Below are 27,662 nucleotides of genomic sequence, written 5' to 3' on the forward strand. Positions count from 1 at the left end.
ACCCCCTCCCGGAGCTCCTCCCTATCCTCTAGGGCCGCGTGGAACTCCCGGGGGCGCTACCCGTAGGGAATCCGGGATGCCTGGACCCGGATGAGCAATCGCCGCCCGCTTTTCAGCTCGTTCAAGGTCGAGTCCGAGGGTGCGGGCTTGGACCCGGGAGCTGCGGCGCAGGACTCCGCGCACTGCCCATGGACTCGGCGGGGGACCCCGAAGGCCCACGCCCCCCAGGAGGTTACAGAGAGCAGCGAGAACGGATGTACCTCTGTGGCTTGGGTCGTGTCTCTTTAACAGCAATTGAATTAGCTTTAGCGTGGTTTGTTTGCGAGAGATTCGAAAAGGAGGGGCCTGGCAGTGGGGCTCGGGTCAGCGTGTTTTTTCTCTCTGGAAAGGGTTAAAATTTGCGCCCTGGGGTGGCGCGGATGTGGCCTCCAATGACTTTCTCTCTGTAGCTCTACTTTTAAGTACTATGTGTTTAAGAATGCATTCAAATAAGTGTGCCTGTTAGACAAACGAAAACGAGCCCCACTGTTGTCCCTCTCGCCCCTTTAACTTTCTCTCAGTTCCCTTCCTCATCCACTACCAAAATTTTTACACAGATTCTTAAGACTTTCTCCTGTTGCACAGATTTCTTTTTCTAGACAGCAATAGCAACCTCTGAAAAAATAGAGCAATTCAAATATACTTTTCTTACTTAAATTTCTTTTATCTCAAAACCATTTAATTTAAAAATAGCAAATAGATTTACTGGATGTTTGGAACTGAGTAAATGACCTCGTGTCTTTAAATTAAATGGAAATTTAGCCCTGGGAATAAGTATTAAATTAATTGATGCAGAAGACCTGTAATTATTGTAAAACACTGATTTACAGATTTATGGCACTTGTCTTTCCAGGAGCTGCCATTGTAAGTATTAATTCTCCAGTTGAATGATTTAGCTTATTTTCTCCTACTTAAACTTCACTTGACTTCAACAGTACCCTCTTAATAAACCGCTAACATGACATGCTTAAAATGTGATTGAGTCCATGTAGCATATGAAGCTAGTAACCTGAGAAAGCACACTATACTTCAGAGAACAGTACTCTGGAGAGCACCCTGTGGCCTCATTCTTCTTGAAGGAATCTATTAAAGGTGAAAGAAATAGACCTTATGGTGAACGCAAAACAAAGCAGATGGTTTGATAAATTGTGCGCTGAAATCCTAATAGGGATTAGTATGTAAATGAAAGTGATATATTTTGAAAATTGCAGTGATATACAGGGATTGTGTTACATTTGATCAAATGTGCTGTATTCAAAATAGCCCTTAGCTCACCAAATGTTATCCTGAGTGCACTTCTGTGCACAGAAGTGACGTTTCTGTACTTTGATCAGTAGCCCCAATTACATGTCTGTAATTGCAGCATGTTTGCCTTCAAGGTGATGGCCCTCCAGGAGGTGCAAGGGAGACATCCAGGCAGCTTTCAAGAGAACAGATTTTTGTACTGATATCAGCAGCTTCCATTAACTTAGGTTCCATGATGTGCTATTCTATCCTTGGACCTTTCTTCCCCAAGGAGGTAAGACATTTTTATATCCTTATGAACTATTAGTGTTTTTAAAAAGCCTTTGAAATATTTCATTTGGGGGATGTAAAAATCTGCATATGGCAAAGATGATGTATAGAACTTCAGCCAACAGAAGACTTCTTAGAGAATATATGATACCAGAAAAAAAAATTCAGTAAAAGTAACATCATCTTGGGAAGTAATTCACCTAAGTATAATTGACCTTCTGAGGATTACTTTGCTTACCATGTAGTTTGATTCATCTGTTTGGTTTCTGCAACTGAAAAAAAAAAAAAAAAGGAAGTGCACTGAATAACTGAGATTTTAACGTTATTGCAAAAGATCTACGTGAAGACAGTGTTTCCTGGAGTTTGGGTTTATTAATATTTTGGAATTAGAAAGGCATGGTCCACTAAATGCCCTTTTCTGACTTGAATTTCACATGGAATCTAGTGGCAGTGTTTGTGCCAAGGAGGAATTCTGATTAGTATTGATTAGGTCCTTCTAATTATAGTGTTTTATGTGGTGTTAGAGTCTATGGGTAATGGCACAGACTCGAAGGAATAACCCCTAGAGAATCCACCTGGAATCTGGAGGTTGGTGAGGTATAGTATGGAAGGAATGATACTGACTTGGCTGAGTGGAGATAACCTGCCCATGTGTTTTGCTTCATGCTCTTTGCCAAAGCCTCAAGATGCACGGGCCCCTCCCAGTCCTCTGACTTCTTTGATAACATGTGGTCCTTCCTTCTGTGTGCTACAAAAGACGAGAAACATGGCTTCTCTGCTAAAGAAGCAGTACAGCTCTGTAGCCATAAGTGCTTTTTAGTTTTCAGTGTACTTTCCCACACATTATCCCATTTGGTTTCCATAGCAACTCCATAAGATAGGCAGAATGGCCAGAATCTCATAATGTTGCAAATGAAGAAACAGATTCCGGAGTTAAGTGACTGGCCCAGTTCAATTCCGTTTACTGAATGGGAATGGGAGGTTTAATGACTTCCCACCCTAGAGTGTGGTAGGCGTTGGTTGTGTTAGGGCTGGAAAAAAGATGAGGAAAATGTCCCTCTCTCATCTGTCCATTGAGAGTGAAAAAGTATGACAACAAAAAGTTGCAGAGGGGCTTCCCTGGTGGCAGAGTGGTTGAGAGTCCGCCTGCCGATGCAGGGGACACAGGTTCGTGCCCTGGTCCGGGAGGATCCACATGCCGCGGAGCGGCTGGGCCGGTGAGCCATGACCACTGAGCCTGCGCGTCTGGAGCCTGTGCTCCGCAACGGGAGAGGCCACAACAGTGAGAGGCCCGCGTACTGCAAAAAAAAAAAAAAAAGTTGCAGAGTATTTGGATCTCCTTGAAGAGGATGTCCAAAATGTTAGGAGACTCTAGGGAAGGGAATGGTTAATTTTGCCACGGGAGAGGCTGGCTGGTGTGGAAGGGAAGGAGAGAAGGAGTAATACTGAAAGGGGCTTGGCCGAATAACCCTAAGGTGAGTCAAAGAGGTGTTCTAGGTTAGAAACACGCAGGGGATAGTCACGAGATTAGCAAAGTAAATAGCGTGTTCTTAGGGAAGCACAGACGAAGGTGGGGCTTGGGCCTGGGGTTCAGTGAGGTCCAATGGGAGCAGAGGATCTGAGAAGGCAGGTTGGTGCTCGAATGCAAGAGTCCTTCCACGCAGGGCAAAGATGTAGCCAGTAAGAAGTCATCAGAGGTGCTTGGGCAAGACAGAGTAAGTAGACTGAGTAGATATTGGTTTTGGAAAAAAATAGTGATGGATGGAGCCTGTAGAATTACGGTGGAGAAGAACGGGAGTAAGTGGGCCATCAAGTTAGAAGGGTATCCCGGTTCAGCTGGAACTCAGCAAGGGCACCTAGTGTTAGATTCCTCCTAGTGGAGTACAGACAAAGGAAAAGGAAGCTGTTGCTGTGTGCCTTTTTTGTTTTTTCTTTCTCTTGAAGTTTTTGATTTAGTTTTTGGCGTCCAAGAGGCAGGGGAGAGAGCGTTCTAACTTTAATAGGTGTAGATTTGAAGAGTGGGCTCTTCTTTTTCATTTTTAATAACAGCCTTAGGGTTGACAAACACACTGTCAAAACTTGCTCTTTCTCCTTCGTATTCTGTTAACCTTCCTATTAGCTAGAGCTAACTAGGTCAAGGGAGAGCAAGGCCCTTCTTCTTTTTTTTTTTTTCTTTTTTTTTTGTGGTACGCGGGCCTCTCACTGTTGCGGCCTCTCCCGTTGCGGAGCACAGGCTCCGGACGCGCAGGCTCAGCGGCCATGGCTCACGGGCCCAGCCGCTCCGCGGCATGTGGGATCTTCCCGGACCGGGGCACGAACCCGCGTCCCCTGCATCGGCAGGCGGACTCTCAACCACTGCGCCACCAGGGAAGCCCAAGGCCCTTCTTAACTTCTGACACAGGATTCTTATTTCTACTCAGCCTTTTTCTGGCCCCCTCCTTCTTTGGCAGAGGATTAGAAGTGAACTAGAAATTGCTTTTAATAGCTGTTCTTGCTGTCCTAATGTGAAGCAGGATCCGCATGCCAAAAGTGGTATTCAGTTACTGCTGTGGTATGTGATTCTAGGACATCCTAAGTCACCATCCTGCTTCCACAGAGAATGTGGGAACCCGTGCAAGATGGAAGCTGACATGACTGCTGGGACCATGACACAAGTAACTTTTGCAAGTCTGTGTTCTCATCTGTAAAATGGGGCCAGCTAAAAATACATCCCTTATTTAATTGTTTAGAAACCATATAGAACAGCATGGCTCATAGTGAGGGTTCAATAAATGTTAGTTGCTGTGACTATTATATATTTTCTGCCAGACTCTAGAATTAAATACCTTTCAGAGCTATTAAGCAAAGAACATGGATGTGACTTGACCAATGAATGTTCTTTCTACATCTTAATTCACCCCTTTGTTGATACCTTCCCTTCAAGGTACCTGTTTTATGTTACTAGGGCTGCTGTAACAAAGTACCACAGACTGGGGACAACAGAAATTTATGGTCTCACAGCTCTGGTGGCTAGAAGTCCAAAATCAAGGTGTCATTGGCAAGGCTGGTTCCTTCTGAGGGCCGTGAGGGGAAGATCTGTCCCAGACCTTTCTCTCTGGCTTGTAGATGGCCAACTTCTCCGTGTGTCCTTTCATACCATCTTCCCTCTACGCGTGTCTCTGTGAAGAAATTTCCCCTTTTTACAGAGATACGAGTAATATTGGATTAGACTCCACCCTTAACGACCTCATTTCAACTGATTACCCCTGCAAAAACTATATCTCCAAATAAAGTTACGTTCTGAGGTACTGAGAGTTAGGACATCAACATAAGAAGTTTGAGAGACACAATGAACCCCATAACACCACCTGACCTTTGTGTAGTAGAAATGTGGACTCTGTGTTCCTGTCTACACACAGTGTAACCTTTTGCTAGGATACCAATGAAGGCATCATTCATAGTGAGATCTCTCTTTTCTCCACACCATTATCTCATGTGATGATTAGTAATGGAAGGGGAATGGCTAATCCTGAGTCTCGTAGAATTATGGGCTGAAATCCTGCCCAAGCAGTTTCTACAATGCTCTGGGTTCAACTTCTCCACTGTCTCCCACCACCAGGCACTTAGGGACCACACTTCAGAGGTAGGGGGTGCTTCCTAGAGTGAGGGGACCTTTCCTGCCTATAGTTTAGCCATGAAAAGTAGGGTTCACCTATCTGATTTCCTCTGGTATGCTGCTTTGAGAACTGTAGGGTTTATTTAGAGACATAATAACATAAGAAGAACATTTTCTTTAAAAGACAAGGTTTGAATGATGATCATAACTTCGTATGGGAAGCAATAAAGTAAATTTTTATCTTAAAATTGTAGTTAGGGAGAAAAGGTAAAGAAATAGAATTATGGCTGTTGTCGAGGACGGATTTTAAAGGGAGTGTGTGTATGCATTTCTGTACTCAGAGTAAAGTGATTTGTGGAAGAGCTGAAGCTCTGGCAGAAGGATGAATCTAAGTCGGATCTTCTGACCATAGCTATTCACTGCTGGCTCCTGGGTACCACGCGTGATGCATAGAAGGTGCTCGGTAAATGATTCCTGACTGCCTGAGAGGACAGATGTGTGTTTCAGGCTTAGTGCTTCATGGTATGCCAAGTTGCCAATCTTATCTTTAAGAAATTAAACTCATATTTTAACCCCTTACATGGTTATAGCTAGAACCTGATCTAAGGATCTACCATAGTTCCAGGGTTTTAAAAAGGTTTTCAAACCTTTTGTCTATTCATTTGTACATCACAACTAATAGTAGCATTTGAAGTTCAAAAGAAGTAGATTTAGAATAAATACTATATCATTTGTAGCAAATTTAGGAGCTCACTGATAGAATAGGCTACAAATATTAATAGGGATCATCGATGGGCAATAAACTACTCCAAATGTTTCAGGAGAACAGAGAGAATGTCGGGAGCTGGGGGAGCTTCTTTCATCTGTGTTATTGATGTCAGGAAAGGAAACTTCATCTTCTCTGAACTGTCGGGTAGCTGAGAGTGGGTGTCAGAAACAGAGAACCACACTGAACAGTCCTTGGGATGACTCATGTGCCAGCTTAAGGAGCTTCCTGTTCTTGAGTTTTTTGACCAGCAAAGTGATTTTTTAATTGATTTGCATTCAAACCTTCCTCCTGTGTGTTTCTCCTTTTTTAAAATTTAATTTTATTTATTATAAGCAGGTTCTTATTAGTTATCTGTTTTATACATATTAGTGTATATATGTCAATCCCAATCTCACAGTTCATGCCCCCATCCACTTTCCCCCCTTGGTGTCCATACGTTTGTTCTCTACATCTGTGTCTCTATTTCTGCCTTGGAAACTGGTTCATCTGTACCATTTTTCTAGATTCCACATACATGCATTAATATACGATATTTGTTTTTCTCTTTCTGGCTTACTTCTCTCTGTATGACAGTCTCTAGGTCCATCCACATCTCTACAAATGAGCTGATTTCATCCCATTTTATGGCTTTATATATTCATCTGTCAGTGGGCATTTAGGTTGCTTTCATGACCTGGCTATTGTAAATACTGCTGCAATGAACATTGGGGTGCATGTGTGTTTTTGAACTATTGTTTTTTCTGGGTATATGCCCAGTAGTGGGATTGCTGGATCATATGGTAATTCTGTTTTTAGTTAAGGAACCTCCATACTGTTCTCCATAGTGGCTGAATCAATTTACATTTCCACCAACAGTGCAAGAGGGTTCCCTTTTCTCCACACCCTCTCCAGGATTTGTTGTTTGTAGATTTTCTGATGATGCCCATTCTAACTGGTGTGAGGTGATACCTCATTGTAGTTTTGATTTGCATTTCTCTAATAATTAGTGATGTTGAGCAGCATTTCATGTGCCTCTTGGCCATCTGTATGTCTTCTTTGGAGAAATGTCTATTTAGGTCTTCTGCCCATTTTTTTTTTTTAGAAGATGTTGGGGGTAGGAGTTTATTAATTTATTTATTTTGGCTGTGTTGGGTCTTCGTTTCTATGTGAGGGCTTTCTCTAGTTGTGGCAAGCGGGGGCCACTCTTCATCGCGGTGCGCGGGCCTCTCACTATCGCGGCCTCTCTTGTTGCGGAGCACAGGCTCCAGACGCGCGGGCTCAGTAGTTGTGGCTTACGGGCCCAATTGCTCCATGGCATGTGGGATCCTCCCAGACCAGGGCTCGAACCCGTGTCCCCTGCATTAGCAGGCAGATTCTCAACCACTGCGCCACCAGGGAAGCCCCAAGGTACTTCATATAAATGGAATCATGTAGCATTTGTTCTTCTATGACTGGCTTACTCCGCTTAGCATAATTTCCTCAAGGTTCATCCATGTTGTTGCAAATGCCAAAATTTCCTTCTTTTTGAGGCTGAATAATATTCCATTTTATGTGTATACCACATTTTCTTTATCCATTCATCAATCAATGGACATTTGTGTTGTTTCTATATCATCTTGGTTATTTCAAATAATACTGCAGTGAACATGGGAGGTGCAAATATATCTGAGACCCTGCTTTCAATTCTTCTGGATATATACTCAGAAGAGGGATTGCTGAATTATATGGTAGTTCTATTTTTAATGTTTTCAGGATCCTCCATATTGTTTTCCATAGTGGCTGCACTATTCTGCATTCCCACCAACAGTGTATAAGGTTCCAATTTCTCCACATCTTCATCAACACTTGTTATCTTTTGTCTTTTTGCCATCCTAACTGGTGCGAGATGATATCTCATTATGATTTTAATCTGCATTTCCCTGACACTTAGCGATTTTGAGCAGCTTTTCATATATCTGGTGGCCATTTGTATCTCTTATAGAAATGTCTGTTCACGTTCTTTGCTCATTTTTAAATCAGGTTCTTTGTGGTGGTTTTTTGGACTATTGAGTTGTAGGAGATTCTTACATATTTTGGATATTAACCCCTTATATAGAGGTGGTTTACAAATACTTTCTTCCATTCTGTAGGTTGCCTTTTCAGTCTGTTGATTGTTTCCTTTGCTGTGAAGATTTTTAGTTTGATGTAGTTCCATTTGTCTGATTTGTTTTGTTGCCTAAGATTTTGGTGTCAAATCCAAGAAATCATTGCCAAGATCAATGCCAAGAAGCCCTCACCCCCTGTTTTCTTCCAGAAGTGTAACAGTTTCAGATTATATGTTTAAGTCTAATTTGCTTTGAGATTATTTTGTGAGTGGTGTAAGATAGGGGTCCAATTTCATTCTTTTGCATGTGGGTATCCAGTTTTCCCAACACCATTTGTCGAAGAGAATATCTCTTCCCCATCGTGTGTCCTTGGCACACTTGTGGAAGATCAATTGACCATATTTATGTGGGTTTATTTCTGAGCTTTCTATTTTGTTCCATTGTTCTATATGTCTGTCTTTATGCCAGTAACATACTGTTTTAATTACTGTACCCTTGTAACTTATTTTTGAAATCAAAAAGTGTGATTCCTCCAGCTTTGTTCTTTTTTCTCTCAAGATCGTAAAGCTAACAATTTTTTATAGGCTTGGTGAGTGAATTACTTTCATGTCAGAGACTAGGTTTAATAGTTTCCTTTCCTTCCTCACCCTGTTTATTTTAAAATAATAATCTTTGAAATTACTCTACAGATAAAGGTTACAAGAAGATGATGCTCTGATCTAATAGCTCCATTTTTCTATATTGGTGCTAATTTGCCTTTCAAACTTTGTTTTCTTTTCTGTTTCTTTAAAGGCTGAAAAGAAAGGAGCCAGCAATACAGTTATTGGTATGATCTTTGGATGTTATGCTTTGTTTAACTTGCTGGCATCTTTGGTATTTGGAAAATATGTAAGTAATTTTTTAAAATTGTGTAATGAGTTATTCTAATTTACTGGTCTAGAACTTCCACTGATACAGAAATAACCACCATTATATTTTATGAATCGTGCTTCAGTTGACAGTCCCATTCTTAAAGTTGATTGATTTTTAACTTCTTCCATGTTTGTAAGCAACGCATGTTGTCATTCCATTAAAGACTTATAATGTTTTGTTAACTGTACATATCTTCCCCAAATTTTTGTTTCCTGATACAGTGGATTTGTTTATGTCACTATAGACTTGTAGCAGTCATCAATTTACACTTTTCTTTGACATTTATTATAGCTTGTACATATTGGAGCAAAATTTATGTTTGTAGCAGGAATGTTTGTCTCAGGAGGAGTTACAGTTCTCTTTGGGTAAGTCATGTTCTGATATATTTGGGAGCTTGAACAGATTTCATAATTTATCTTCAGTTTAAAATGTTAATGGTTTATGTAAATCAGTCAATACCATGTGACTAATGTTGAAGGGAGTTGAATGATACAGTGAATGGAATGAATGACATTGATCTTAAGAAAAGAGTCCTCTAGGGGATCACCATTAAGCCGGCTGCTGAATCTGTTCTTTAGGACTCCTGTGATCGTGAGAGACAGAAACTTAACTCCCTTTTCTGAGTCACAAAAACTTTTTGGCTTAAGCAGAAAGGTGAATTTCTTACCTAAAGAATCAGCTGAAGAACATAAGGATACAAATGTTAAGATAATGTCATCAGAAATCTTTCTCAGGTTCCTGGTTTATGCTTTCCTCTTCCTGTGTTTTTTTTTATGTTTGGGGGGAGACCTAAAACTAAGAAGGCTTTCTACATATGTTCTTATCAGAGTGACTCTACATTTTTCAAAAGGCCTATTTAGTATTATTATTTAGGGCATCAAATATATCAGTAAAAAAGCGCAATGAGGCTGTCATTATGACTCAGATTCCTCCTACTAAAAATATAACAAAGAAACTCTTAAAAAATTTGTATTCTAAAGAGATTTATTTTAATAACTGTGGTTGAGGTACTATTGTTTTCAGTGAGTACAGTTAAAAAGAATCAAAATCAATTTGGCACTTGAGAGTCATCTTATTCTTTTTTTAGTGTATTGGACCAAGTTCCAGAAGGACCCGTGTTTATTGCTATGTGTTTTCTAGTGAGAATAATCGACGCAATCAGTTTTGCTGCAGCAATAACCGCGTCTTCTTCTATCCTTGCAAAGGCTTTTCCAAATAACGTGGCCACAGTAATGGTAGGTATTTTATACACTTTTCCTATTTTCCTTTTAGTGTAGGCTAAAATATTTATTTGGCCTTTCAAGTTAAACCTGGGGCGCATTCTTCTAGACCTGCCTTTTTTCTACTTTCTGTTTTTGTTACCTTTTACCCCAATTTCTGCCTGTAGCAGCAGGCTGTCAATAAATATACCCTTAGTCTACTTAGGTGCTCTTCCTGGGCTTAGAAGCCCCTGAATGGGCAAAACCAAATGTTCTTTTTACCCCTTAAAAAATAAAAAACCCTCTCTAATAGTATTTTGTTGTCTCTCTATAGCCTAGATTGTAGCTAGGCCGCCTGAAGCAGATTTATACTAGAGTCCTTCCTCCACTTTTCCCAGGTTCACGGAAAGGACCTTAGAGATCATTCTGAAGTCCATAAATGCTTCTGTGCAGTCAGTCTGAGGAGCACCCTCTCATTTTACCAAAAAAATCCAGAGCCTGGTAGCATCGTATTGGCGTACATTCTCATATATTGCTTCCGCGCCTCGACACCAGGTATTAGTGACATACCAGGTTCCTGTCCTAGCTCTTGGCTGCTGTCTCCCTGATCCCAACTAGCCTTTCCCATAGCTCACTCCTCTGAACCCAGACATCCCCGAAGGACTCCTGGTTTGCATCGCAGAGCAGGCACCACCCTCAGAGACCTCAGGGTCTAATCAGCTCAGTACCAAGGATTCTCCCATTTACCCATATTAATACTACAGTCTGAAAGTTTTGATACTCAGGTAAACTGTTTGCTGTATAAATATAAATCTTCACACTTTTATTAAATATATGTACACATATATTTATACACCCATGTAAGTATATATATATATGTATGTATATATATCTGTATAGATTCACTTTAGGTTCTGTAGTCATTTGCCATGCAATGGTGGCCACTGTAACAGGTGTACTGTTTACATTTCTCAAGAAGGGTTCAGAAGGATGCTAATCCATTGACATGCTCTGTAAGACAAGGTTTTGTGGCAAAACATGTTTGGAGTGTGCCTTTGCTGTCCTGCAACTTAGAGATGGCCAGTTCACATTAGAGCTAGTTGTATTTCATTTTATGTGTCAACAGTCTATTTACAACATTTTCCCATAGGATTGTGTTTTTTCTTTTTTCTAAATTTTTTTTTAATATGTTTATTTATTTATTTGGCTGCATTGGGTCTTCGTTGCTGCACGCAGGCTTTCTCTAGTTGCGGCGAGCAATAGCTACTGCTTGTTGTGGTACACGGGCTTCTCATTGCAGTGGCTTCTCTTGTTGTGGAGCATGGGCTCTAGGTGCGTGGGCTTCAGTAGTTGTGGCATGCGGGCTCAGTAGTTGTGGCTCGTGGGCTCAGTAGTTGTGGCGTGTGGGCTTACTTGCTCCACGGCATGTGGGATCTTCCCGGACCAGGGATCCAATCCGTGTCCCCAGCATTGGCAGGCAGATGCTTAACCACTGCACCACCAGGGAAGTTCCTCCCATAGAATTGTTGATTTTTCTCATTGATTAGTAGTTGCTCTTATGATGCATTTAGGAAATTAGTCCTTTGTCAATATTTTTTCCCCATTCTTCATTTGTCTTTTGATTTTTTTTTTGCCATTCATAGTTTTTCATATTTTCATGTAATCAGATTTATCAGTCTTTTCTTTTGTGTCTTCTAAGTTTTTATGTCATAATTAGAAAATTTACCTCACCAAAAGGATTAGAAAACAAAAAACTCTCATTTTTAATTTTTCTAGTACTTATATGATTTTAATATGTATGTTTAAATTTTTGGTCCATCTTGGGTGTGTGTGTGGTATGTGTATAAATTGTAAAGTGGATAGAATTTTTTTCAGATCCTGCCCATTAAATCTTTGTTCATTTTTCAAACAAAATATATTAACTCAATTTTCTTTTGTTTTCCCATTTGTAGGGAAGTCTTGAGACTTTTTCTGGACTGGGTCTAGTACTAGGGCCTCCTTTGGGTGGCTTCTTGTATCAATCCTTTGGCTATGAGGTGCCTTTCATTCTTCTGGGATGCATAGTTCTGCTGATGGTTCCCCTCAACATGTGTATTTTACCTAATTATGGTAAGGCCTTATATATTACTCACTTTAAGAACCTTAAATTTAAGTATTTTTATGCTTTTGTAGGAAACCAATATCTCCTCCCTCTTGCCTTTCCCTCCCACCCTCCCTATCCCACCCCTCCAGGTGGTCACAAAGCACCGAGCTGATCTCCCTGTGCTATGTGGCTGCTTCCCACTAGCTATCTATTTTACGTTTGGTAGTGTATATATGTCAGTGCCACTCTCTCACTTTGTCCCAGCTTCCCCTTCCCCACGCCCTGTGTCCTCAAGTCCATTCTCTACGTCTGCATCTTTATTCTTGTCTTGCTCCTATGTTCATCAGAACCATTTTTTTTTTTTTAGATTCCATATATATGTGTTAGCATACAGTATTTGTTTTTCTCTTTCTGACTCACTTCACTCTGTATGACAGACTCTAGGTTCATCCACCTCACTACAAACGACCCAATTTCGTTCCTTTTTATGGCCGAGTAATATTCCATTGTATATATGTACCACATCTTCTTTATCCATTCATCTGTCTATGGACACTTAGGTTGCTTCCATGACCTGGATATTGTAAATAGTGCTGCCATGAACATTGCGGTACATGACTCATTTTGAATTATGGTTTTCTCAGGGTATATGCCCAGGAATGGGATTGCTGGGTCATATGGTAATTCTGTTTTTAGTTTTTTAAGGAACCTCCATACTGTTCTCCATAGTGGCTGTATCAATTTACATTCCCATAAGTAGTGCAAGAGGGTTCCCTTTTCTCCACACCCTCTCCAGCATTTGTTGTTTGTAGATTTTCTGATGATGCCTATTCTGACCGGTGTGAGGTAATTCCTCATTGTAGTTTTGATTTGCATTTCTCTAATGATTAGTGATGTTGAGCATTCTTTCATGTGTTTGTTGGCAATCTGTATATCTTCTTTGGAGAAATGTCTATTTAGATCTTTTGCGCATTTAAAATGGTTTGGCAAACTTTCTGTTTATCTAAAGAAGGATCTTCTCTTTAGATTGAATGGAAAAATCTGGTATTTTTTTTAAATCTCAAAAATTGATAATGTTAAGGGTATAAATATTGATTTAGGGGTTCCCATTGAGTCCCTTTAAATATTAATGTTTTAGGAAAGCTTATAGATAGAAGCTAGAAAATTAAATTTTCTTTTATTTTGATGATATTGATGGAATTTTGTTCTATAAGTTCCACCTCACTCATTTAACTGCTTCTAGACCCATGAACAATGTAGCTTTAGGTTTGGGTGTCTAAGAGTCAACTTCGGTCCCTCCCTCTCTCTCATCCTTTATATCTGCTCACCAAGTCACCTCTTCCATACTGCACTAAAGAAATATTTTTAAAACACAGTCAAGTACATGACAATCCTCTTAATAAAAATCCCTAAATCCATGAAATGAGAGCTTTATCCTGAAAGCCGCTAGGAGCTGTTGTTAGGTGTCAGCAGGGGAGTCACATGAGCTGGACTATCTCCCACTTCTACTCTACCTAACTCCTACTCATCCTTCAAAACTTAATTTGTATGACCTCTTCTGGGAGGTTTTTCTGAACCTTCTCAATCAATGATCTAAATGCTAAGTCACTAGTGCCACATTGCTCTGCATTTTTCCTGCCCCTTCACACCTGAGGGCCACACCACTTCCTCATCTCTAAGAGCAGTTTCCTGTGGCAGGCATTGTCAACCATGGAGTCCTGTCCCTCCAAGAAGAATGTATCAGAATTGGAGGAAGCAGAGAGAATACCTGAGTAGCTTGGAAAAGCTTCCCAGGTGATTTTGTCACGTGCCTCTGGAAGTAGGTATCACCTACTTGGGCTTCATCAACAGCTTAGTTAAACTCATTATGTGTTCATTTTCATGTACGTTCCTGTATGTTCTTATTGCGATAATCCCCTTTCCCACTTTGGATTTAGAGAAAGGGACCATTTATGCCATAATAATTTGTCTTATACCATACATCCATAATACCTTCTATATGCATAATAAATGTAATTGATTACAGTTGATCTTTTATCATTTATATTTTAAAGGTGACTAATAAACATCTGTAATATACAGTCCAAAATCCACACCCAGTGAAGTCTCCCTGCTGGCACTGCCACACTGAGCCACATGGTGGTGCCTACCCCCGTTCTAAGTCAGATCTGTAGTTAAACATCCTAGGCTGGGCTCACAATTGGTTCATCATTGAATATTTGGCTAATAGTTAAGAAACTAACACCACAGTTTAACTTTATCCCTCATATCCTGACAAAGTCCAAGTGTAGTACTTAAAATAGTTGAACCACACTTTATGCTTTTTTGGTACTTTGCTCCCTACTGGATCATTATTCACCAAGAATTTATTGAGTAATGAACTGTGGTGGGTGCTTTTGGAGAAATGAGGATATGTCAGTGCTGATTTGGCCCTCAGAGAGCTTCCTGGCCTGGCTCAGTGCACAGTCTCCTAACTTGTCCCCCTGTCTGCATTTCCCAGGAGACCACGGAGGGGTCTCTTTAAACCACAAATCTGATCCTCAGTCTTTGTTTGCAGTGTCTAGTGATTTCCCGGGCTTCTTAGCCTATTTTACAAGTGCTGCATAATCTTATCACTACATCCTTCTCCAATGTGATCTCTCTTCCCTACCCTCCCATTTCCGTCCTCCACCTTTGCTTCTGCTCTTTCATTTCCTCAAACAGAATAGTTTTCCCTCACTTCTGAGTCTTGGAATGAGCCATTCCTGGATAATATGCCTGGATTATTCTTTCCTCCTTCTTTGCTTGTTCATCTCAAGCTCATCTTTTAGGCAGCAACTTAGATATTACTACTTTTGGAAATTCTTTCCTAAACAGCTTTCCCTGTTTTTTTAAGGCAACCCTCTCATATGCTCCAATCCATACCCTCCTAGCTCCATCCTAGCTCTCTCCACGCCTTACTGTATCTTCTCTGTGAGGTCAGGGTCTGGGTTTGTCTCCTTTGCCTTTGTCTGCCCAGCATTTTGCGTGGTATCTGACTCAGCGTAGATTTTGTTCAGTAAATTAGTTGGAAGACAGGAAGGTCATCAAACAGTAGTAAACCATGTAAAATGAAATACAGTTTAAGTGCTAAATTACATGGTATAGATTAGAAGTGCAGTAGGAAACAGAGGTAAAACTTGTGGCTTAATTAGAGTCACAGCCAGACTTTACAGAGTGAATAGAACTTGAAAAATTAGCAGGGGAAAAAGAAGGGAGTTGTAGGATATGATTGGCGGCTTGGAAACAACCATGCCTGGTGCTTGGGACGGTGCAGAAGTTGTGTTGCTGTTGGAATGGCAGGACATGAGGTTGCTGTTCAACTGACCTTTACTGCCAAATGGAATGTACACATGATTCAGTAGCATCTCATTCTTTTTTTTTTTTTTTTTTTTGGCCGTACCACACGGCATGCAGGATCTTAGTTCCCTGACCAGGGATCGAACCCATGCTCCCTGCAGTGGAAGCAGGGAGTCCTAACCACTGGACTGCCAGGGAAGTCCCGAGCATCCCTTTCAATCCAGTGTTTTTTTTCACGAGCAGAAAAAAGTTGTTTTGTATTCTTTGATTAACTCAGATTCCTCCTCAGCACACACACATTTTTCCCCGATAAAGCATCTGGCTTTTCCTATGCACCAAATCAAACTTTACATATTCTCTACCCCATCTGGGAAGGTCTCACTGACTTCTAGGTTATGACCCGTAACCAAGACTGCTTCTTCTCCTCACACTCTGATTCCAGTTGATTCTTTCTGAACTAGAGAAATTATTTTTAAGAACACTGAAATGGCCTCTAGGTTTGAATAACTTATATGCAAATTTTAGGCAAACTCAAAAGTGTGTTTATTTTGATTACTGGATAAAGGTGACCTTACCAATTTTACTGTTCAAAATAGATTGAAAGATAAAGTTAAGCAATTTTCATTACTCTAATTTCTTTTTTTATTTTTACCCCACAGAGTCTGATCCAGGGAAACACTCATTCTGGAAACTCATCATTTTACCCAAGGTTGCCTTTATATCCTTCGTCATTACCTCACTCAGCTCAGGTTTTGGCTTCCTTGATCCTACACTGTCCCTCTTTGTTTTGGAGAAGGTGAGTAGCCTGGTGATGCAGACCTCCACATTGTAGCGGGTGGACATAATTGCTTGCTCTTGGGCCCTGCTTGATGGAAAATCCTAGGAGTGGCTTCACGAAGGAGGCAGAATGAGAGCTACTCACCAAGACAGCCTGTACCTTCCCTCTGTGATGTCCCTATAACTAGGGGTCTGATTTGGTGTAAATGAAAGAAACCTTTCATCTGGTCTCCTTTTTCCAAGGCCTTGCTCGAGTCATCATAGGTCTGGCTTGGGCAAAATCCTGGCTGCTTAATAAGGATACTTTCCTCTGTTTTGATTCCAGTGAGGCATTTGGGATACTTAGTGGCTCATTTAATGTGAGGTGTCCCTTCTTTTCTAACAGATCCCCTCTCGGTCCATTTACTTTTTAGTCTATTGCATACATATTCAAAAGACTGTGGGCTATATTAATCTGAGATGAGAGAAAGGAACCAAGAATCTCTCTCCATCTTTTTTTTTTTCGGTATGCGGGCCTCTCACCGTTGTGGCCTCTCCCACTGCGGAGCACAGGCTCCGGCCACGCAGGCTCAGCGGCCATGGCTCACGGGCTCAGCTGCTCCGCGGCATGTGGGGTCCTCCTGGACCGGGCCACGAACCCGCGTCCCCTGCATCGGCAGGTGAACTCTCAACCACTGCGCCACCAGGGAAGCCCTCCATCTTTTTAATGCTGAAAATTATATACTGAATTTTAAAGTTTGATGTTATAGCAATTTGTTCTTAGATATTTTTGAAAAAAGATTATTAATAAATAATGCAATAAATTACTAAGTCTGATAGTTAATTATCCTGGAGAATTAATCTGTGTTTATAAAGACAGAAATCTACTAGCTGCAGTCCATACTCACTTTATTTGAGGCCTTAGAATGAAAAAAGCACTGTTACCAGAAACACAACCCCTTCAAGTCAGTAAAGACAGTTTTGGGTATTTCACAGGTAAACTTGGGGACTGTTAATTTAGTGCCGGACCCAAGTTTTGGAAAATAATATAATATCACACTTAAGAAGTGAGCATCTATGAGGTAATGCATAAGAAAAATACTTTGTATTTATGGTGACACATCCCATTCACATTATCAACAACGTGTCTCTTTTTTTAAAATATAAGTTTATTTATTTATTTATTTTTGGCTGCATTGGGTTCATTGCTGCACGCGGCTTTCTCTAGTTGCAGAGAGTGGAGGCTACTCTTCATTGCGGTGCGCAGGCTTCTCATTGCGGTGGCTTCTCTTGTTGTGGAGCTCAGGCTCTAGCTGTGTGGGCTTCAGTAGTTGTGGCACATGGGCTCAGTAGTTGTGGCTCGTGGGCTCTAGAGCACAGGCTCAGTAGTTGTGACACACAGGCTTACTTGCTCTGCAATATGTGGGATCTTCCTGGACCAAGGCTTGAACCTGTGTCCCCTGCACTGGCAGGCACTGAACAACCAGGGAAGCCAACAACGTGTTTCTTTAAGTCATTTTTCTGTTCTTTTAAGAAGTGTGTCCAAACAATGAAAAAAAATTTGTAACCAATCTCTCATAAACCCAAGTTGCTCATGTCTAACTTATAAAAAAATCCTTAGAAAGGTACTTTCTGGTTTTTCTATCCCATTTTTGTTCCTGTTGCCCTTCTTCTGCCTTCTTAACAGTTTTTTTGTATTGGCTGTTTGCTGTCCAGTTGCTCAGCCTTTTAGGGAAGGAGGGTTCCATCCTGTCTCCCCCGTTGTAAAATCAGAAGAGGACATTTCTGACTTTTGTATCTTGCAACTGTCTTTAAACGGCTGATTTTTAGCTTGAGTTATGTCATTAAAATTATTCAAACATATACTGATGTATAAGTAGATCTCATAGGCTTAATTAAGGATTAGTTAAGGAAATTAAGGAAAATGAGAGCAACTCAGATAATCAAGAAAGGCATTTATATCATGTTGGTAACAGTAACAGTAGCAGAGTTATGAGGTAGCTTACTACTTTAGAAGCCTTTTAAAATGTGTCATACCATCTAATTCTTTAATTAGAAATTTATATCTCTTTGAGATGGATAGAATAGATATTATTGTCAGGGTTTTTTACACCAGTGTACTTCAGTCTGCGAGCAGTGAGCATACCTGGGATTTTTGTTAGAAATGCACATTCCCAGGCCGCATCCCAGACTTTTTGAATCAGAAATTCAAGGGCTGGCGTCCAAGAACCTCTTATAAGAAGTTCTCCAGACTTCTCTGGTGGCTCAGTGGTTAAGAATCCGCCTGCCAATGCAGGGGACACGGGTTTGAGCCCTGGTCCGGGAAGATCCCACATGCCTCGGAGCAACTAAGCCCACGCACCACAACTACTGAGCCTGTGCTCTAGAGCTTACAAGCCACAACTACTGAGACCGTGTGCCACAACTACTGAAGCCCACACACGTAGAGCCTGTGCTCCACAACAAGAGAAGCCACCACAATGAGAAGCCCACGCACCTCAAGGAAGAGTAGCCCCCGCTCGCAGCAACTAGAGAAAGCTCGTGCACAGCAATGAAGACCCGATGCAGCCAAATATAAATAAATTTATTTTTTAAAAAACCCACAAGTTCTCTAGGTAATTTTTTGTGCATACTAATGTTTGCAAAGCACTGATTGACATGTAAAAATGCTATGATTCATAGAAGGATAATTATACTATATTTAATGTCAAATGCTACAAATCAAAAACATCCAGGACTTCTGACCTGTGGTTAGGTTTTTTTCCCCTATAGAGAAAATGTAATCCGTTTATAAGAGTAAGACAGGGCTTCCCTGGTGGCGCAGTGGTTGGGAGTCCACCTGCCGATGCAGGGGACGCGGGTTCATGCCCCGGTCCGGGAGGATCCCACTTGCCGCGGAGCGGCTGGGCCCTTGAGCCATGGCTGCTGAGCCAGCGCGTCTGGGGCCTGTGCTCCGCAACAGGAGAGGCCACAACAGTGAGAGGCCCGCGTACCGCAAAAAAAAAAAAAAGTAAGACAAAAATTAGGAAGGTTGCTGACTGTTAGTAGTAGCCTCATGGCAGAGAGTAAGAGCTGAAGAAATGGTAGAAGGAAAAGATAGATTTTTATTGAAAAAATGACTTAACCATGTAACTTTAACACAGGATTTCTTTTACAGTTTAATTTACCAGCTGGATATGTGGGACTGGTATTCCTGGGTTTGGCACTATCCTACACCATTTCTTCACCACTGGTGGGCCTACTCAGTGATGAAATGCCAGTATGTATGCTTTATCGATATTTAAGAGTTACTTCTGTATGTCTAGACTGGTGATTGTCCAACTGTACTTCCTGAACTCTAGAGGTCCACTGATTAGAATTAAAATATTCAGTTTTTAAAAATTTTTATCTTTATTGAGGTATAGTTGACAAATAAAATTGTAAGATATTTAAAGTATACATCATGGTGATTTGGTATACATACACCCTGAGAAAGGATTCCCTCCACCTGGTGAATTAACATATCCATCACCACAGTTACCTTTTTTGTGGGGGGTGGAGAGCAGTGAGAACATTTAAATTTTAATATATTCAATTTTTTAAGCTGATGGAGAGGTTCCAGTGTGAGGTCTCAGTATGTGCCAACCTGCCATCACCCTGAACAGGTTCACTTTTTAATTGCTTCATCTGGGAAAAGAGGAGGAGTCTTATGCTAAAACTGTTGAAAAACTCTTGGATTAGACTTTCTAAAGGAAAAAGTTCCCTTGATGCAAAAAAGTGGTTTGACCTTAATAAGTAGGGCAGAGCCCCAAAAGTAATTAGGACTTGACCAAGTTGAGAGGATAGAATTTAGTTTTTCTGTGGGAGTGAAAGGATTGGTCGTGTAAATATGCCTCAGTTATCCCATAGCCATCCTGACAGAAAATCCTTTCTAGTCTCCTTTAACTAGGTCTAAACCATTCAGTCCAGATGACTAGTATACAGAGCTAGTACTGTTAGCCAGGTCTCAAGCTTCTATGACTTTAGTGCTTATTTTTGTGTTTCCCCTCTTAATTAGCTATGGGTATATATTTATGAAGACTTATTACATGGAGATTACTTGGTAATCCAGGTGGAAAAAAGCAAGTGTCTTAAACAGCGTTTGTAACTTAGTTTTAAGGCATAACCTTATATAACTGAACAGATACCGTACCCCTATAACTTTTAGCCTGTGTTTGAGTAGTTTATAAGGAAACATTTTATCTGGTACTTTTTAATAATGTGAATTTTCTAGATAGTGCATCTACTTGGTCATTCCTTGTGGTGACTGCTTTTTAAATTGTTATATTTGGAACAGTTTATCATGTGCAAAATCTACAATACAATCCCTTTCCAAGGAATACTTGTCCTTTGCTCAACCCCCGTCTTGGGGTATATTGCACTTGCTTTTGTGTTTACCACCTACCTGTTTTCTCTTACATGTAAAATTTTGTTTTCTCCAATGTATTTGGATTTTTTAATATCATGACTTGTGTTCTTCAATGATTTCTTTATTTTCCTGAACTATGGAAGATCTTTACCTCTAAGAGTTTCTGTGGTCTTTCTTTATCAGCATCTAAGGAAATGGCTTCTCGTTTTTGGAAACTTAATCACCGCAGGGTGCTACATGCTCTTAGGACCTGCCCCATTCTTGCACATTAAGAGGTAATTTTTTTTCTTCTTTTGAATTTGTGGCAAAATAACATTAGGAATTATTTTAAAAATTTTTGGTGTAACACTGATATGCTTAGTATCTTTGAATCTTATTTAAATAATTACCAGATTTAGGACTATATTGAATTGTTTGTTTTACTGACAGTATTACTGGATGCTAGCAGTGGTCTAGGCAAACAGGAATGCGTAAAATCTGAATCAAATGATAAAAATGCTTATTCTCCCTTTGTATTTCAATTGCACATTTGTACCTTATTTTAGTTAATTTTTTAAAAATTTATTATTTATTTTTGGCTGCGTTGGGTCTTTGTTGCTGCACGCGGGCTTTCTCTAGTTGTGGCGAGCATGGGCTACTCTCTGTTGTGGTGTGTGGGCTTCTCCTTGTGGTGGCTTCTCTTGTTGCGGAGCACAGGCTCTAGACGCGCGGGCTTCAGTAGTTGTGGCACACGGGCTCAGTAGTTGTGGCTCGTGGGCTCTAGAGCTCAGGCTCAGTAGTTGTGGCGCATGGGCTTAGTTTCTCCACGTCATGTGGGATCTTCCTGGACCAGGGCTCGAATCCGTGTCCCCTGCATTGGCAGGCGGATTCTTACCCACTGCTCCACCAGGGAAGTCCTGTACTTTATTTTAAAAGTAGCATTTGTTATCTACCTTTAGCTGATAGTTCTTAGAATATACTTTTGTTTTCTCTATTCCTTCTTGCCCCTTGAGGAGGGAACTAAATCATTTTAGTTTCTGTATCATCCTTAGCATATGGTAGCTACTTAATAAAGCTTGTTTATTTTTTATTTTTTTTAAGGAGATGGTGGGGGTAGGAGTTAATTAATTAATTAATTAATTTTTGCTATGTTGGGTCTTCGTTTCTGTGCGAGGGCTTCCTCTAGTTGTGGCAAGCGGGGGCCACTCTTCATCGCGGTTCGCAGGCCTCTCACTATCGCGGCCTCTCTTGTTGCGGAGCACAGGCTCCAGACGCACAGGCTCAGTAGTTGTGGCACACGGGCCTAACTGCTCCACGGCATGTGGGATCCTCCCAGACCGGGGCTCGAACCCGTGTCCCCTGCATTAGCAGGCAGATTCTCAACCACTGCGCCACCAGGGAAGCCCAAGCTTGTTTATTATCATTTATTTTCTAAAATAAAATGAGCTACTTAGACCTTTTTAGGTACGTCTGGGACAGAACATGATATGGATAAAGGAATGATTTCAGAGTCTTTCAGATTTGGGTTTGTATTTGGGCTTTGCCCCTTCCTTGGTATGTGAACTTGAGCAAATAATTTAACTTCCAAGAGCCTCAGTTTTCTTATCCACCAAAAAAGCAATAATAGTACTGTTGAAATAATTTTCTAGGCTCAAGATAGAGTGACTCCAGCCCAGGGTTCCATGTCAGCAAACCAAAACTTAGAAAACGTTCATGTCCCTGTAAATGTTCCTCTTGACCAGAAAAGCAGTCTATCCTGTCACCCAGTCACCCCCAAACGCCAAGCCACCGACTGTGGGCCGCTCACCCCAAACAAGATGGACTGCGTGGCCCCAGACAATCAGATATTACCTGTTGTTCTCTTCCTTGTTTTTTTTGTGTGTGTGTGTGGTACGCGGGCCTCTCCCATTGTGGAGCACAGGCTCCGGATGCGCAGGCTCAGCGGCCATGGCTCACGGGCCCAGCCGCTCTGCGGCATGCGGGATCTTCCCGGACCGGGGCACGAACCCGTGTCCCCTGCATCGGCAGGCAGACTCTCAACCACTACGCCACCAGGGAAGCCCCTCTTCCTTGTATTTTTTTCCTTATCCTGTAAAAGCTTCCTGCCTTCTATCCCATTTTTCAGTTCTCCAAAATGAGACCATCCACTTCATGAAGTGTTAAATAAAGTTTGTTTGTATCACCTAGATTGTCTTCCTTAATCATTTTTAACAGACTTACATGGCAGGGTTGCCTCAAGCATTCAGTAGAATAATGGATATGAAGTAACTGACGTAGGGCCCGACATGGAACACGTAGCAGGTTCCTGTCACTTCCTTTACCATTTTTCTTCTGTGCCATTTTTCAGTCAGTGGAATTTCAAAGCCAAGTGCTTGAAGGAGCAACATTAACGTTGACATTTTAACCAACTTTGAAAGGCTTTTACATGGTGATAAGAAGGCAGGTCGACTCTGGGCATGTGACATGTGTGACCAAAGATATTGGGATAGCAGGAGAAATTGATCGTTGGCCCCCCTCAAAAACGCAAGGAGTTAAAAGGTGCTTTCACTGAACAAAATGGGATCAGAAGGGGGTAAGGACCAGACTAGTCATGTCATCCGTGAAACGAACTTGTCTCAGATCCTGCCTGCCCTCCTTGGCGTGAAGCTTTGCTGTCTCTTTAAATGTTAATTTTTCTCCCAAACTCTCTTGCAGTCAGCTCTGGTTGTTGGTGCTGATATTAGTCATAAATGGTATCTCTGCTGCAATGAGTTTAATTTCAACTTTCCCAGAGATTCTCAGCTGCGCACAGTAAGTTACTTCCATGGCTTGAAGAACTGTATCGTGATTAGCAATAAACATCACAAGCTTCCTTGAATTTCTCATTTTGTAGGATGTTGGATATTTTTTTACAATACTAAATCTTCATGATTTCATGTCATGCAATATTGTGATATAAATAGTATAAGCAAAACTACAATGATATAAATGATAATATATAGTAATATTAATACAATGATAGGTAAAATGGGTTGTGGATAGAGGCTTGGCTTAGTTTACACCTCGGTATAGGTATACTTCTAAAAAGCCAAAGCATATATATGTATAACTGAAGCACTTTGCCATACAGTAGAAATTAGCACAGCATTGTAAATCAACTATACTTCAATAAATTAAAAAAAAAAAAAAAAAAAAAGCCAAAGCGCAGTGGGAAGCCCTCAGCATCATTTCCCTCTCATAGAGGAGGTCCACACAAGGGCACAGAGTGACCAGGTAAATGGATTCTAGTAGCAATTCCAATGTGTGGGTTTTTCCTCCCTCACACCACCAAGCTGGGTGTCCTGCAATTCAACTAATTCTGACACTATTTACCGGGAGATAACACCAGATCCCACAGGTTAAGGGCGCAGTCCCACAAGAGTGGCCTCTGCTTCAGATGCCAGTTTCAAATGCAGGTTGTTACCTATGTTTCTGACCGACTGGCTGTAAACCGGAGGTTCCAACGACCCCCTCCGTGGGTTCTCTTCATTTGCTAGAGCAGCTCATAGATCTCAGGAAACCAGTTCACTCACTAGCTACTGGCTTACTGCAAAGGATATTACAGGATACAGATCAGCAGCCAGATGACAAGATATATAGGGCGATAAGGTCCCAAGCAGCAGAGCCTCTGTCCTTGTGGAGTTTGTGGCCCAGCACAATAGCACATGGAAGCATTCTGGCTTCCCAAGCTGGAAGCTTTCTGAACTCAGTCCTTCTGGGGTTTTATGGAAGCATCACTGCATATGCATGGCTGATTAAATCATTGGCCATTGGCGGTTGATTCAACCTCCACCCCCTCTCTCTATGGGGGAGGGATGTGTGGGGCTTGAAGTTCCAGCCCTCTAATCATATGTTGGTTCTCCAGGCACTGTGGGTGCTAGTCCCAAAGTCATCTCGTTAACATAACAAAAGACATTTTTTTTATGGCTTTCATCACTTAAGAAATTACACGGGTTTTAGGAGGTGTGTGCCGGAAATGGGGAAGAAGACCAAATGTATCTTTGTCACTTGGCCATCAGTCTTTTGTTTAATAAGCATAAAGATGAAGAACACAAAGTGAACTTGAGCAGGGAGAACACTGATGGCTCTGCTGTTGTCAGTTCAACAAGCCTCAAAGCAATGAGGAGCTGCCTCTGTATTTTCTAAAGGTTGCCCATCGTTCTCTCTACCTGTTCATCTCATTTGAAGAATTTCTTAGTTAATTATATACTTTAATAAACATTTAATGCAAGTGGGTCGCAATTCTTAATATTGTATCCTATATATGCAGTAGAAGTATTTTTAGAAAACCCTGGAGGAAATATTACTAGAGTAATATCTTCAAATGAGATTAGCTTTTTATTTTAGAAATGGAGTGTTCTTGCTGTTGGGTTTATCCAGATTATCCCTGGTTTATTTTTATACCATACACTATTCTTTTGTTTCACGCAGGTTTCCCTTTTAACCACAGACACACTCGTTTCTCTTTGCAGTGAAAATGGATTTGAAGAAGGATTAAGTACCGTGGGACTTGTGTCAGGTCTCTTTGGTGCAATGTGGTCAGTTGGGTGAGTAGCTATTAAATTTCGTTCACACCTGCAAGTTGGAAAATGCTATCCCCATTTTACAGATGAAGAAATTGAGACACTGAGAGGTCAGATGAGTTGCCAGAAGGCACATAATTCACTTAGGGCAGAGCTACAGTTCTAATCCAGCTGTCTGACTTCAAGATCAATGGTTATACCAGCAGTTTTAATACATAATCAAAATGGTCTCATATACTTTGTCTTATTTAAGTGATATTTTAAAGTTCCTTTAACAGGAGCCTGTCTCAGTTTTGAAATGTATTCATTTATTCATTCATTTGTGTATTTATTTTTAACTCTCTACTATACCAGAGGGATAACTGTATGCTGGCCATGTAGCTATCATCAGTAAGTGTGTACTGAGTTGTTTTAAATACAAATATCTAGAAGAGTAGAGAGAATAATATAAAGGTTCTTTTGAATGTATGTCATCTTTTAAAAATTTTCAGAAGGAGTTATAATTTTAGGATTGTTTAAAAATTTTAAACATCATCACTATCAGGTAGAATTATTTTCTTACACCTAATGCTCTGTCCAGGAATTGGCTTTTTTCGTTAGTGTTTATAGTTTCAATATAATGAATTGAAGCAGTCATGCAGCCTATAAGGAGTAACTTTTTTTTTGCACTATTATCCTCTTTCTTCTTTTCATTGTTAGTGCTTTTGTAGGACCAACGCTGGGAGGATTTCTGTATGAGAAAATTGGTTTTGAATGGGCAGCTGCTCTGCAGGGTCTCTGGGCTCTGACAAGTGTGAGTAATTAGTCTTTTACTTTCATTTTCCTTATGTTTATGGAGAAATGTGACTTGGATAATTGACATTAACCAGTACCTTTCATTGTGTTAAAGGGACTAGTGATGGGCTTGTTTTATCTACTGGAGCATTCAAGGAGAAGAAGGAGGTATGGTCAACTCTTGAGGTTTTTTTCTCCCTTTAAAAGTTGGCTTGTGGGAGTGGAAAAAAGACACCATTTTACATCCATTCTTCCACTCTGGAGATTTCTGGGCACTCTAAGCCTCATCACTTGATAGACACATTTACGGAAATAGTTGGATAGAGATGTAGGTACTGAGTTTTTTTTTAAGGTGAGAAATACTGAAGTTGGCCTTTTCTTTCCTTCAACGTAGATGTAAACTTCAAAATAGCCTCGGCACAGAGGAGGAACAGACTGCTCTCTTGCCTGATGAAACGTAGCCTTACCTTAGGGATGCCTACTGATACGGGGCTGGGAGATGGATGCTCCTGGCCTTGAACTTCATCGCTGGAAGGATTTTCCTAATTTTTACACACAAAACTCCATGGACTCCACACCAGCATCCTGAAATTGTTAACATAGTTTTGGATGATCCTGTGTTGGGCTGCACATACTGTTGTCCTGAAGAGCTGGCCTGCTGAACCAGCCGTATTTGAAACCTTAAGTATGCAAAGAGTTGTTGAAAATCAACAAAAGTTTTTGGTTTTGAGTGACCAGATTTGGCCTTGAGGATGTTACTGACTCTAGGTGTTTTGTTTCCTCTGTTTACTTTTTATTCTGAGGGCACTGATTCTGTGACTGTACCCTTTTTATTAACAGGGAAAGAAATGAATTGATTTGAGATGCTTAACAATAATATAAAGATAACTCAAAATATACAGAATAATTACTGTGAAATCAGTTTTTAAAATATTTGCTTTCTCTGTGTCCTAAGATTTTTTTGTTTTTGTTCAAAAGGCAAAATTCCAGCCTACCATGGAAAAACTCTATTGCATACCCTGGCCATCAGTTCTTCTAAAACTTTTGTTTGTGTGAAAGATACAAGAATAATATTACTTAACACTTCCAATTTTGTAACATGCTGTGAATTAGGATCTGGATTTATAAATAATGCTTGGTATAATATTATTCATTTCCCTTAATGTCTCTGTTTTAGTTCTATCATTTAAAAAAAAAAAAACATACTCCCAATAGATGTATCCCATTCCCAGAGCAAGTGAGCCCCCAGGAATGCTTGTTCTATGTTAGGGAAGGGGTTCCTCTGACTTCAGGTAAAATCCATGCTGTCGTTTGAAGTGAGTGAATCTCTGCTGTGCAACTCTCATACATCCTGATCCATTTTCATGCTGTAGTAGCCCCATTTACCCCCCACCCCTTTTTAGTAGAATAAATGTTTTTTATCTGTTTATTAATTCAAAAATATTTATTGAATGCCTTCTCTGAATTGACATTGCACTTGATCTTACAGATTCAGCTGTGATCAAGATAAACAGAGTCTAGTCTTTATGGAACTAATATTCCAGTGGAAGGGACAAGCAAGAAATAAATACCAGAATCTCTAGTTATCTTGCGGAGATGCTATGATGGAAAACAAAAACAAAAACCTGGTGATATGAAAGAGTAATTGGCTGGAGCTGATCAGATGTGAGGATCCTCATTTAGATAAGGCCTTGAACTGAGCTCTGAAGGATGAGAATGAGGCAGCCGTTCT

The 27,662-nt window shown here is 40.7% G+C and overlaps 1 protein-coding gene across 7 annotated transcripts; it reads left to right on the forward strand.

Annotated features, from left to right (window-relative positions):
• Nucleotides 1-41: 41 nt before the first annotated feature.
• On the forward strand, nucleotides 42-27,363 carry SLC18B1 (solute carrier family 18 member B1). 7 transcript variants are annotated; one of them, XM_024759129.1, is made up of 14 exons: nucleotides 42-256; nucleotides 1,419-1,558; nucleotides 8,774-8,869; nucleotides 9,185-9,258; nucleotides 9,981-10,128; nucleotides 12,045-12,201; nucleotides 16,153-16,289; nucleotides 19,407-19,508; nucleotides 20,820-20,911; nucleotides 23,310-23,405; nucleotides 25,106-25,180; nucleotides 25,856-25,949; nucleotides 26,046-26,098; nucleotides 26,325-27,363. In XM_024759129.1, exons 1-14 carry the CDS (start codon nucleotides 91-93, stop codon nucleotides 26,389-26,391), a joined length of 1,497 nt encoding a protein of 498 aa, XP_024614897.1. In that variant the 5' UTR covers nucleotides 42-90; the 3' UTR covers nucleotides 26,392-27,363. The 7 variants fall into 7 exon arrangements, with proteins under 7 accessions (XP_024614897.1, XP_024614899.1, XP_024614902.1 ...); XM_024759132.1 differs by having other exon boundaries at nucleotides 55-231; XM_024759133.1 differs by having other exon boundaries at nucleotides 136-1,131.
• Nucleotides 27,364-27,662: the final 299 nt, after the last annotated feature.

The sequence above is a fragment of the Neophocaena asiaeorientalis genome, unplaced genomic scaffold, assembly GCF_003031525.2.
Source record: "Neophocaena asiaeorientalis asiaeorientalis breed wild unplaced genomic scaffold, Neophocaena_asiaeorientalis_V1.1 scaffold5, whole genome shotgun sequence".
In the NCBI taxonomy this organism is placed as follows: Eukaryota; Metazoa; Chordata; class Mammalia; order Artiodactyla; family Phocoenidae; genus Neophocaena; species Neophocaena asiaeorientalis.